Raw genomic sequence first — 13453 nt, 5'->3', positions numbered from 1 at the left:
TTATATATCATTTCTCTTCTTTTTTTTACGCATAAAATGGCCAAAATATCCTTCTAAGTGAAAAGACTAAATTAGCCTTGATTTAATTTGGTAAGGCTCTGTTCACTTGCGTTCCCTGGAAATCAAACCCTAGGAAAACAGCCTCTTTTTTCCTTGACAAGAACTTGACAAGACAGAATTCTAGTGTTCACTTGCTTTCTAGGGAAAATAGAATTACACATGTGAAATTTCTGCAATAAGTCAAAAAATGACATGGAAAGGCCCATTTTCCCTCCCTTTAGGCTCTGTTCACTTGCTTTCTATTGGACAGCGGTTATGTGCTTATACCAAACAAGATTTCAACTGTTAAACGCATACCTTGCTGAACAGCGACTCTACAATGTACAGTTGCGTCGGGGCGTTACAAATATGATATCAGAGTCGTACCTCCTCTAGGACAATGTGCCAACGAGGACGTTGGGCTCTTTAAGGGGGGTGATTGTAATAGTCCCACATCGGAAGCGGAGAGAGAAAGTTCCTAGGTTATATGTTGTAGACATAATTCCCTGTGTAGACGCGTTTTCCGCAGGAAAAACAAAATTGGGGAGGGTTGCGGCCTAGAACCGGACAATATCTGCACAGTTGTGTCAGGGCGTTACAAATATGGTATCAGAGCCGTACCTCCTCTAGTACGATGTGCCAACAGGGACGTTGGGCCCTTTAAGGGGGGTGGATTGTAATAGTCCCCACATCGGAAGCGGAGAGAGAAAATTCCTGGGTTATATGTTGTAGCCCCCATTTTCCTGTGTAGACGCGTTTTCACCATCTCCAAGAGGCGAGCTCCGCGGAGTAAGTTGGACATGGTTGGTGCTGCTGGAAAACAAAACCGGGGAGGGTAGATGACCCAAAACCGGACAATATCTACACAATGGTGTCAGGGGCGTGACATAATGGTATCAAAGCGGGACCTTCCATCCAGTACGGTGTGCCAGCGTTGGGCTATATATGTGGATTTCTCCTCTCCCTATGTAGACGTGTTTTCTATGGGAAAAATAAAACCGCGGAGGGCTGCGGCTTAGAACCGGACAATATCACACGGTTGGTCGGGGCGTTACAGATTGCACCAATGGGAAAGGCTTTCAATACTCGTGTATAATTCATCTTTTACATGTACAATATAGTCCCATGGCTGGGTTGAATGTTTGGGTTGTTTTCATAGCTGGGTTCAACGTTGGGGTTGTTCTCTGTATATGATAAAAATATGGGGTTCAATATAGGATAAAAATCCTTGGATAAGATGTTTCAGGGATTGGTTACCTTATTTGGATAAATTGATCTTGAATAAATTAACATCTGGGATTGCCTACCCTGCTTGTATAGCATAACTTGCCCATTAGTGTCCATTAGTTTTGTAAACAGATGATCGCAATTCTATCTAAGGATAAAACAAACTCCTAACTTAACTATAAGAATAATAGCTTAAAGAATGGGGGATTGCCCTTCTCCAACTCTTACTGACCTACCGGAGAGTGGGCAACTATTATGTTCCATCTATTGAATAGGCTCTATGCCCAACTATTATGTTCCACTTATTGAATAAGGTCCATGGCTGGTCTATGACCTCTGGAGGGCGAAAGCTCTATAATTCAGAGAAGGTTTAATGTTAGATGAACTGCATATTACTGATAATGAGCCCCAAAAAAGAAACGGTAGGTACAACTAGTCCGTGAACAGCCAACAGGCACACTATAGGAATTGCTATTCCCACAGAGAACATACCCATTAAGGTTGTGACACGAAGCACCGTCCAATTGAAAAAATGGGCTCACCAAGTTGGCAAAGGGGCCATCCGTTTGGGCTTTCTAACGGACATAATTCACACGTGGGTTCGTACGTGCATAACCTTTGCTTGGACTCTTGCAAGACTATGTGCTGGCTGTGGGTTGTAATCTCTCCTTCAATGCCCACGTGCATATCCCATCAAAAGAATCTAGGTGGATTGATTGAAAGGCCAATGGCCCTAACTCTCTACAATAATCATGCCTATATTGCATGGTTGAAAGGTAGAATACAAAGCATTTGACCCAAAATCAGGCAACAATCCTTAAGAAGAATCATTGTTAGTTTGGACCCACAAAAAACATTACAATGAAAAGTAGTGGCCTCAAACTTATTCCTTGTCATTGACAATTCAGACCCATTACCCACTAGATTGCATTGTTTAGGTTATTATTAAAGTAATAAATAATGGAGAGTAGGTTTAACTTAAAGAATCCTTGATGATCTAAGCCCTCCCACTTCTTTAATTGCAATGAGTTTCTAATCTAACTATGTCAAAAGGAAACCCAAGTCAATCATAGAGAATTAAAGTGAATTATACATGTGTTAAGATGGGTTTGTTTGTATTTAAAAAATGTTGAAGAGAGGGATGAGCGTTAGGGTTTGAGGTTAGGAAAACACTAGGAGACATGGTATCTAGATTACAAGGTGAGACAGTTAGGCTGCTTAGATAAAACAGGACACAGATGGACGTTACCTCTCACTCATTGTCCTATGCCAAGGACCCCGTTGCAATGTGACAAGGGGAGAATTTGATGTGTGTGATTGGATGCCAAAAAAATTGCTAACTTATTTACATGTAAGACTGCTTTATTGTGATCTTGTTTGCAAATGGGACTTCATGTCCTCCTTGGAAGGCAATAATTATTTCATTTTAGAACTATCATTCTTTGCAAATAATCAGATTTAACTTCAAAACCATTTGCATATAAGACTATACAGAAATAATGTTAAGGATTACAGGTCTGCAGGAAGCCATTTCTACAATCAAGGTTAAAAGGCAATTTTTGGGTTCTACAAGGGTGTAGGGGGGGCATGGATCTGAAATCTATACCGTTGATCTTAATTATAGAACTTAATTATAGAACCCACATGGCCTTGATTCTCAATGATATTTGGCCGGACTTATGGCTATAGTATGGATAAATGGTTCCAATCCCATCAACAGGCAGACATGGGGCCTAATAAGTAATAGGTGTATTTTAGGAAGGAGCATAAAAGTGATTTCTTTTTAGCATTTTCTAATTCTTATAAGAATCCAAAGAAGCTCTAATAAGTTTGTTGAATTATATATAAATAGCAACATGATTGCTGAGTTGCTTGGAGAATGGTGTATTTTCATCCCCCCACCCCTTTTCTTCCCTGTGCCATCCCCTCTAGTGTATTTATGACTCCCCTTTTACACAAAAAGGGGGTGACCCGGGAAGAAAAGTTTGCAATATATCATTTCCCTAAGAATAACCTAACTTTCACCTTGATTGTGCTAGGCCTAGGAGCCTTACGTTCACCTACGACTAAAATGACCAGTTTACCACATCATATGCCCATCCCAAGGGAAATCACAGAGGCAAAATATTCATTTTCTTATGTGTGAGCATATTACTAGGAATAGATGTCACGGACCTCCTTTAATTTCAACAAAGTCAAGTCTGGTATTGTGGCTTGAAATCGCAAATCACCTCATGTTATAGCATGACTCCCAAATAAATATACACTTCAAAGAAGCATATAACATATTAGAAGTCATTAGTTTCTTTATTATTTCCCCTTTTAAGTCAATTGCACCACTTTTGTGGGCCTGCAGATTTATTTTCAATGGATTAAAAAAGAAGGCTGAAATGACGTGGTAGCCAAAAGCAGTCCATAAAAACCCATATTCTTTTGTCTCCATGAGAGAAAAAACTGAAACCAAGAAAGCCACTTAGAGCTGAGGGTTAAATGCAACAGAAAATTGGAAAGAGTGAAAATTTTCATGGGCCAAGGTCAATGCCTCCCATGTTTTTCTTTGCACTTTTCCCTCTTTTTTTTGCCTAGATCTTTGTTGATTGAGTTTTAACTTCCCCACCTCCCTTTGGCCCACAACATTATTCCATATTCATTTGGCTTCTTTTCTTTTCCTATGTTATATAGACCTTTTGGGTCTTCTCCAAACCAGGCAAAACAGTTTGTATTTCTTTTCGTTTGGTCTGATTGATAGAGGCTCTATGGATTTCTCCACCAATACAGCTCTATCTCCACAGGAAGAAAAAGTTTCTTCTGAAGAGAGTGGATGGACTATGTATTTTGATGATTTCTTAACAACAGACAAGGATGAACCAAGTGCTTGTTCTTCTGATTACAAGGGTTCTTCTTTGGTTTCTGATGCTGCCTCATGCGTTGCATTAAAGCCATCAAATCATGTTAACTCATTGATGGGGCAAGCGAAAATCTGTAAGAAATTGAGTTTTAAAAAGAGAAGAACCAAAGGAGGTTTGGAAGAGGATCCTTTGGAAGACACTGCTAGTTCCCCTGCTAGTAGTCCCAAGGTTAGATAAAACTTTATTTTTTTTCATTTTTCCTCACAATTTTGTGGGTTTTTATCTAGAAATGTTATTCATTTTTTTTTTCTTTTTTGTTTCTATATAGGTTAGTGATTCGAGAAGGCTGGATATGAACCCAAGTCAGAAAGATGACAATAGAGATAGTTCTCAGGTAAGATTCAATCGAGTGATATTTTTTTTTTGTGGGACTTCTTTTTCTTTTCCTTTCCTTTTTAGGTTTGTGATTCAAACAGTTATTTCTAAGTTACAAAGTTAGTTTTGATTCTGACTTTGTAGGAGAAGGAAATTACAGCAGGTGGATGTTCAGAGGGAGACAAGAGAAATGAATTGGGCTTTCTTGATAAGGGAAATAACTGTACAGAACTGAAGCAAAGAGGACTTTGCTTGGTACCCATCTCCATGTTAGTGAACTATCTCGGATAATTCATTTATCCAGTGTATAAACTCTCCCTCCCTCTCTATCATGTCTTGTGTATTATTATTTTTCCTTTATTCAAGCCTATTAATCCTTGTAGAAAGCAATTCTCTACTAAAATACTTCTGAATAATATGTTCTTTCAGCTTTCTCATCATTTGCAGCTCTTGAACTGAATTGACTTAGTGAGGAAAATAATAAGAAAATTCACATACAAATGCCAAAAAAGTAGTTCTGAATGTACCCATGGACTCTCTCTCTCTCCCTCTCTACTTTTTTATTTTTTCAAAGAACTCAGCCACCAAAGAAATGGCAATATTTTTAAAAGAAAAAAAAGCTTTATATTTTCTAAATTAATTGACAGACAGCTAAAAACATAGATAGTTTTAGCTAGTTTTCTCCAAAGCGCTCTGATTTCTAAAGAATTGGCTCAAATACTACCTCTATTTTCATGGTGACAATAAACTGGATCAGCTATATGAGATCAATTCCTTTCTAGAAATCACAAAACAAAAGCACATTTTGCATAATTTAAGGCTTCATTGGATACATATAAAAAATCATGGTCATTATTTCTTTATAAAAGATGGGATTAATGGCTTCTAAAGAGGCCTTAATGTCCCATTTGCAAATATGATTAAATTAAAATGATCTTCTTTGAATGTAAGGACCAATTTTGGTAGCATCCAAAGAGGCCCTTAAAAAAACTAATCGAGTTTAGACTGAGTCCAATTTTAAAATAGTTACATAAATTTTCACTGGTCTAATCAAGGTGTTTCAGGTTTATTATCTTTGTATTTTGGATATGTAACTTCCCCTTATATTTTGGACATAATATTTTAGTGCACACCAGTGGGGTCTCTTTTATTCCTTCCATTTTTGAGGAAAAGCATGTGAGACAACTTCTTTTTATTGGAAACCTTGACACTAGTTCAATATAGTTCTGATTTAGAGGATTTCAGACAAACAAATACAAACAAGGAAATGACAGCTATTTTTCTTCTTCTTTTCGTGGGTAAATTGGGATCGAAGTATGGAACAAGTGACCTTAACGTAGAAACTTGAAAAGGAAAAAGTAACTTTATAATTAGTATGTGAATTCAATCAAATGGGTCGATGGAAGGTGAGCATTTCCATACTTTTCATTACAATCTCTCTTGCATATTATTCATAGACACATATTACAAGGACATGATATTTCCACACCTTTTCCATCATTTTCACCCCCTTTTTGTTTGTTTCTTCTTTAAAATGACTACATTTCCCATTATCATTTGTTTGTGTTAGGGGTTCCACCCGAAAGCAAAGATCCTACATTAAAAAAGTGAATGAATGTGGATGTGAGTACACCTTAACGGCTAGCTAGTAAGGGTGAGTTCTACTCGGGTCCCAACAAGTGGTATCATAACTGGAGTTTGGTAACTCCTGTGTGCCCTCGAGGTTGGAAAAATACCTCAGCATAGATCTTGGTAACTGGAGTGTACGCATTGCTTCCACATGAAGTGAGAGATTGTTGGGGTTCCACGCAAAAGCAAAGATCCTACATAGGAAAAGTGAATGAATGTGAATAGGCTTATAACGAATTGGGCACCCTCCGGCTTTTAAGGGCGAGTTCTACCCCGGTCGAAATAGTTTGAATTTATTCCGAAATAAGGTCATCTTCAGGGAAACATTAAAGCAATGGAGGAATAATAGGAAAGAGGTGGAAATACAGAGAGAGAGAGAGAGAGAGAGAGAGAGAGAGAGCATCTAATTATTTTTTCCATACCTTCCTAGTGTGTTTGAGAAAGTACGCAAGTTAGCCATTTTAAGAAGAAAGAAATATAAATAGAGGAAAATGATTGTGAGCTTGAAGCTTATATAGCTTATATGAGCTTGAGGGCCCAAACACATAGGTCCCACATTTTTTGTGGTGATCCAAACCATTCATTTGCAAGGCCCCATCATAGATAGGGTGTGTACCAAAAATCAGCTCCATTGGATCATCCTAACCCCTCCCAAAGCGGAGGGCAAAAATGGGCAGATTTGTGGCAAACGGTGTCTGTCCATTTTGCCCTCCACTTTTGGATGGGCTAAGATGACCCTATGGAGCTGATTTTTTGTTCACACCCTATCTATGTAAGGGCCTTTCAAATGAATGCTTTGGATCATCCTAACAATGTGGGCCCATGTGTGTTTGGGCCCTCAAGCTCATATAAGCTATATGAGCTTCAAGCTCACAATCATTTTCCTCATATAAATATCCTGTACCCATAACCGGAGAATAATTATGAATTATAAATAACATATTAGATATAATATTATTTTTTTAAAAAAATACAACTACCTTTTGTCGTACTTTTAATTTAAAATAATCAGAAGGGGCTAGAAAGGAAGACCCCTCCATGTGCAAACACATTAAGGCAGCCAAGTACAAAAGACTAGCAGGTTTAAAACTTGAAGACATTCATAGGAAACACTTCAATTCTCCGGCCGGTAGTTGACTACTCTTATTAGAGAGTTTTTAAGAATGTGTCCGCATGTAGGTGCAAGTAAAAAAATAATAGGAGGGCCCATATGATTCGATGATATAAAATTATAAATCATTCATTTGTTGGGCCCCGATGTAGAAACTCTACATATGAGAGGTTTGGGATAGATTAAAAAATCTAAGGTTCTTGCCCTTCATTTTCGTCTCCTTCTAGTTTTGTGGAATACCCTATTCAGGATAGTTGGGCCCAAATCGTGGCATATGCGTTATTGATCCTGACCGTCCAAGTGTCGGGCCCCCACCTTGGATGGGATAGAAATAGAACAGAGAATTATCCTAACCATTGAGATGTGAACCTAAACAGCTGAGATGTTGCGGCAGTGGTCCATTTTCAATTGGCGAAATGGATTAGGACTAAGATCAGTAGCTATAAATAGCCAATCAGAAAATTTTCAGGTTTGAATATTTTCTCGTTATTCTTTTATTGTTTTGTTTTCTTATAATCAGAATGCCCAGGCTCCAACGACCTCATTAAATTACGAGTCTATATCGGTAAATGGAGAAAAGAATAGAAAGAAAATCAATGTTCCACTCCGCAAATCATTGCTGAACTATATGATGATGTAAGAATGAAACAAGAAAATAATAAAATAAAAGAAAGGTAAGAAGGAAACAAAGGGATGACTTCAGGCCTAAGATGTTTCAATATTCTATTTAAGCCAATTTAAGAAGAAGGAAAACTACAAAATGAAGAGGTAAACACTCTGAACGGACACAAAATATTGTGGACTGTGTGAAGTTATATCTCTTCCTCACCATATTCGTGACGAGGATATGCTATATATGTTGGCCGGGATCCATTTTTAGTTACGAAGCGCATAGCGATGGCCTATGTAGTAATCTTTTCTCACAAAGTGGAAATCAATTTCAATATGCTTTGTCCGAGCTTAAATCACAAATCCCACTAAATACGTTGTCAGTAAAGGTTTCACGTACGGGCGGATATTTTTGTCTGCGAGACCGTCGGTAAAGATCTTTTACTGCCGGATATTTTTGTTCGATCACTAGTAAATGAAATTAATAAAATATGGGTTTCGATATACCGGTCGTTAATTATTCTTCACCGTTGGTAAAAAAGAACCATATACCGACGGATTTTAATGACTTTCAGTAAATGACTGCGGTAAAATCGACTTTTTTGTAGTGTGGCCTAAGCAAGCCCTCAATATTTATATTTTTTCCATAGAATATTAGTTATTAATGCGGCGAGAGAGGGGTAAGGAGGTGGGAGAATGAGAAAGTTGAGAGGGCATAAGTGAGGAGAGGATATATAAGAAGTGTCTAAAATATATGGAAAAAATAAATCACATTTTCCCATTATTTTCAGCCTTTCCTTACCCTCTCCTCACTCACATTTTCCCCTTATTTTCAGACAATCAAAATAATACACACATTATCATAGCTATCACAACAAAGCTATTATCTTACCTACTAGCAGAATTGGTAGAACTTACAATTATTTTTTATTTGTTTTAATAGTTAATTGAATACAAGATAATTTGATGTATGTTTATCCCAACATACTCTTCTTTTCGGAGTTTATTATCCTAAAATTTTCTTTGTTTTTATTATTTTTTTCTTTTCTCCTTTTTGGCAGTTGGGCCTTTTCAAACTAGGAACCAACTTGATTTGTGCCCCTGCATAGTACATGCAGATAATGTTTAACCCATAATCATCCATATCCAAACTGTAGAAGTATAAATGATGAAATAAAACCATCTGTAGCAGCTGAGCTTTTAGAGTTCTTGTCTGTTTCACACAAACCTCATTCTCATTGAGTTTCAAATAATTCAATTAATGCTTTTGTTAGGCTTGAAAAATCAAGCTTAGTACGTGGAACTATGTCACCCACATGGAAATTAGGCATTTGCTCTGAGTCATTGTCTCCACTAGTTTCGTTTTTAATGTTCATTGCTTCCTTTATTTCACATGGCTCGGTTGGGAATTTCATACACCTGCAAGCTATTTCCTCTTTTAGCATTAATGAAAGTAAAGTCACAAGGTCATTCAATGTCGCACATGAAAGATTTCTCACATTGTTTTGCGCAGAAGCAATCAAGGTCCAAAAATGTGGGTGCCAGTTGCGAGATAAATGTGTGTGTGTGTGTGTGTGTGTGTGTGAGAGAGAGAGAGAGAGAGAGAGAGAGAGAGAGACCTATCTATGTTTACAAATTAAGTTACAACGGAGTCAGCCTCCCCTAAGGCTAATTGGGTTTGTTTTGTTGTTGGATTTCACTGATGAGTACTTACTACTTAGGCAATCCTCCAATTCCCTCAACAGATGGAAGACCATGTCTGTCTTATTCTTTGAGTTGAATGAGCATCCCCAATTGGGGGCAAAGTAATATACTTCCTAGTGATGAGCCTCTAGCACAATGGTAAAGGCTTTGTTCTTCAACCTACAGGCCAGAGGTTCAATCCCAGCTTACCTTAAAAAAGTAATAAACTTCTTCGAGTGATCGACTCGATACTCAGCCGAGATGACTCGGCAACAACTCAAATAATATGAATGAGTAAAAAACCCATCACAAGTTTACTAAATTATGAGTTGACTTGACAGATCTCGCTAGTAAAATTATTCAACTCGGCAACAACACGACTAATATGAACTAGTAAAAACGCTTTGAACTTATATTATGAGTTGACTCAGCAGCCACTCACCATTAAAATGAGTTGAATTGGTAACAACACCACTAATATCAATAAGTAAAAAACATAACTCAAGTATTGACCCTATATTATGAGTTGAGCTGGCAGCAACTCATTAATAAATGACTCAACTCGACAACAACAACTCGACCATTATGAATAAGTAATAAACACACCACAACTTTTGAACTTATAACCTCTTATTTGACATAAAATAATAGATGTCCATAAGTTAAAAGAATTATGCGCTCGAGTTTTTATCAAGTCACGGTCACACAATCAAAGTCATTCCACTCAAGTCAATCTCGCGCGAGTCAAAGTCAAGTTTTTGAGTTTTTAAAATTTGTTGCACGTAGGGCGAGCACGAGCGGTCCGTCCCGTGCCGGACATCCTCACATTATTGAAGTTTGTTGTTGATGGATCTTGAACAGGCTTAAGGAAAAGAGAGAAGAAAAATAGACAAGATGAGTGTGTGTTAGGCAATATCGTGGATTAGGCTCTTCCAACCCAAACCCAAACCCACGTACCTTATCAAAAGCCAAAAAAACAAAGGTTGTCCTATGATCAAAGTGGCAATGGCTATGTTCAATGATACGATGCGATGCATTGTTTGTAGTTGTGAATTTGTGATGATCGTGTGGATGAATTTCAAATAACTTATTTTCTCTAAATATTTCGGCCAAAATAATACATAATGTTTTATTTGATTCTGAGTCACAACAAATGAATAGCATAGATCACCAGCCTGCAGACCCCACGTGTTTGTAGGTTGGTTCAAACAAATTCATTCATTCATCACCTTTGCTATCATATAATTCATCTTTTCTCTTTAACTATGCATGTTCCCTCAAAGTCAGCTGTGCAATCAAATCGCGCTTTTCATCAATATGGAGTAATGCTAGGAAGATTAGGGCAATAGTGCGCCCTCGTGTTGATTGAAAACCTTACCAAAAATACGTCTATTTTGTGGCTTACATTCGTTTTAAGGGTTAAGGTTGGGTTGGGCCAGCCCAGAAGCCCCCAAAAGTAGCCCACCTTGGTTATGTAAAGTAATATTTTTTCATTTTTTTTATTTATAGCTATGTTAAATGTCATAATAATAGTAGGGAAATGATATACTCGCCCTCCTTTTTACTTGTGAGTCACCTCTAGTGTAGAAGAGAAGTAGCTGTCCCAAATAAAAAAGAGGTTAATATATCATTTCCCCAATAATAATATATGTAGGCTAGAGGGCTGTCATAAATACATTAGAGGGGACGGTCCCAAATAAAAAAAGGATGAATATATCATTTCCCCAATAATAATATATGTAGGCAACTAAAAATAAAGGACAAGATGAGTTTGTGCAATTAATAAAACCTGGCAGTGTCAATATCAGTGGCCTATATGTATTATTGTCTTAATACATTATACCCACTTTCTCATGTATTAGAGCTTGGCGAGTCACAATATACTAACATTTCTTTTACTATCAGCTAATATTCATATTAATCATGTCTCTTTCTCTCTCTCTCAAAATAAATTCTTGGTTGATTTGCACTTTTCAAACATGATGCAGTGCATAGGGGAGTGTCAGACTCTAGTTCAAAAAGGAGAAGAAACCCAAGTTCTCTTGCACATGATTTTCTATTCCAATATTAAAAGGGGAAATGATATTTACTCCCCTTTTATCACCAGGACACCCATTTGCCAGTGTACTTTGCAATCAAACCTCTGGATTTTTCTGACATAAAGTACATGAGCCCCCTTTTTACCATTGATACACTGACGCTGGGTGTCCCCGGTGATAAAAAGGGGCGTAAATATCACTTCCCTATTAAAAGTTATTTTACATATCTTTTTTATACTAAAAACAAAAAAGAACTATATGAAGCCCAAGATTCCATCCCATTTAGGTGCTATTCTAGGCTCCTCAATTATTAGCAACAAAAATAGACTTCTATAGTTCTATTAGATGTAGTTCACTATTGTTAACCAAAGTCGTTGAATCCAATCGACTCTCCATATAAAGCAACATATCTAATCATAGAAATTAAAAAGTTGTAGAAGAAATAAGAGGTTTGAGGAGACCTTCAAAATTTTCTTGGGAACTTGTAATTGAGAGAGTTGAGAAGAAACTTTCTCACACTTTTTCTGACCGGTAAACATTGAAAGCTAATTAAAAAGGGATTTGCTAGCGTCCATCGCAGGAGGCATTTCACGGATGGTCTGTTGCATGTGAGAGCAGCCACTTCGTGAATGATGACAAAATTTGCTGAAAAGTGAGCCTGTGTGGCTGCTCTTACATGCAACAGACCATCCACGAAATGCCTTCTGCGATGGATGCTAGCAAATCCCAGTTAAAAAAGTGTAAAGCAAAGTTAGGAGAGAGAGGCTTTAAATAATCTATTGCTTAGTACAGATATTTATATTTAGGGAAAATGACCAAATGAAAGGGTTTCCTACTGACTATGACATTTGAAGAGGGGAGACTTGGAAATAACCAATATACAGTGATGGTGACTGGTTTGCATGGATTTAGGACAAAAATACCCTCATTTTTAAAATACCGTCACCTCTCTCTCTCTCTCTCTCTCTCTCTCTCTCATGGGATGATCCCAACCATCAATTAGAGGGCCACAATTCCTCTCTCTTTCTCTCTCATGGGATGATCCCAACAGTCCATTAGAGGACCACAATGCCCCCTCTCTCTCTCTCGTGGGATGATCCCAACCGTCCATTAGAGGGCCCCATTGCCCCCTCTCTCTCATGGGATGATCCCAACCATCAATTAGAGGGCCACAATTCCTCTCTCTTTCTCTCTCATGGGATGATCCCAACAGTCCATTAGAGGGCCACAATGCCTCTCTCTCTCTCTCTCTCTCTCTCTCTCTCTCTCTCGTGGGATGATCCCAACCGTCCATTAGAGGGCCCCAATGCCCCCCTCTCTCTCTCATGGGATGATCCCAACCGTCCATTAAAGGGCCACAATGCCCCCTCTCTCTCATGGAATGATCCCAACCGTCTATTAGAGGGCCACAATGCCTCTCTCTCTCTCATGGGATGATCCCAACCGTCCATTAGAGGGCCACAATGCCCTCTTTCTCTCATGGGATGATCCCAACCGTCCATTAGAGGGTCACAATGCCCCGCAGGTTCGTGCACCTCTCTCCGGTATCCTCTAAACCACTGCTTACACTGTATAAACAACTTATAAACACTCTAAACAACTGTTTAACCTATATAAACCACTTGTAAATACTCTAAATCACTGCTTACCCCTATATAAACCAGTGCTTACACTGTATAAACAACTTATAAACACTCTAAACCACCATTTACCCTTTATGAACCACTTGTAAAAACTCTAAACCACTGCTTACCCCTATATAAACCACTTACAAACACTATAAACCATTGCTTACACTGTATAAACAACTTATAAACACTTTAAACCACTGTTAAGCATATATAAACCACTTATAAACACTATAAACCACTGTTAGGCTTATATAAACACTC

At 38.0% G+C, this 13453-nt stretch overlaps 1 protein-coding gene across 1 annotated transcript; it reads left to right on the top strand.

Moving 5' to 3' along the window:
* The first annotated feature begins 3729 nt into the window (after positions 1-3729).
* On the top strand, positions 3730-4930 carry LOC143855037 (vascular-related unknown protein 4-like). The gene is made up of 3 exons (XM_077365200.1): positions 3730-4343; positions 4444-4509; positions 4635-4930. Exons 1-3 carry the CDS (start codon positions 4023-4025, stop codon positions 4779-4781), a joined length of 534 nt encoding a protein of 177 aa, XP_077221315.1. The 5' UTR covers positions 3730-4022; the 3' UTR covers positions 4782-4930.
* Positions 4931-13453: the final 8523 nt, after the last annotated feature.

This window comes from Tasmannia lanceolata, unplaced genomic scaffold (genome assembly GCF_043159265.1).
Source record: "Tasmannia lanceolata isolate RefF3 unplaced genomic scaffold, GAP_Taslan_0.1 ptg000020l, whole genome shotgun sequence".
Classification (NCBI taxonomy): domain Eukaryota; kingdom Viridiplantae; phylum Streptophyta; class Magnoliopsida; order Canellales; family Winteraceae; genus Tasmannia; species Tasmannia lanceolata.
This window is presented reverse-complemented; position numbering and strand designations above follow the sequence as displayed.

What these genes read in the sequence shown, in the direction of transcription:
- LOC143855037 (XM_077365200.1), top strand. Translation starts at nt 4,023, where the DNA reads ATGGATTTCTCCACCAATACAGCTCTATCTCCACAGGAAGAAAAAGTT. An exon ending in CCCCTGCTAGTAGTCCCAAG is followed by an intron (nt 4,344 to 4,443) that starts GTTAGATAAAAC and finishes GTTTCTATATAG; the next exon opens with GTTAGTGATTCGAGAAGGCT. An exon ending in ACAATAGAGATAGTTCTCAG is followed by an intron (nt 4,510 to 4,634) that starts GTAAGATTCAAT and finishes CTGACTTTGTAG; the next exon opens with GAGAAGGAAATTACAGCAGG.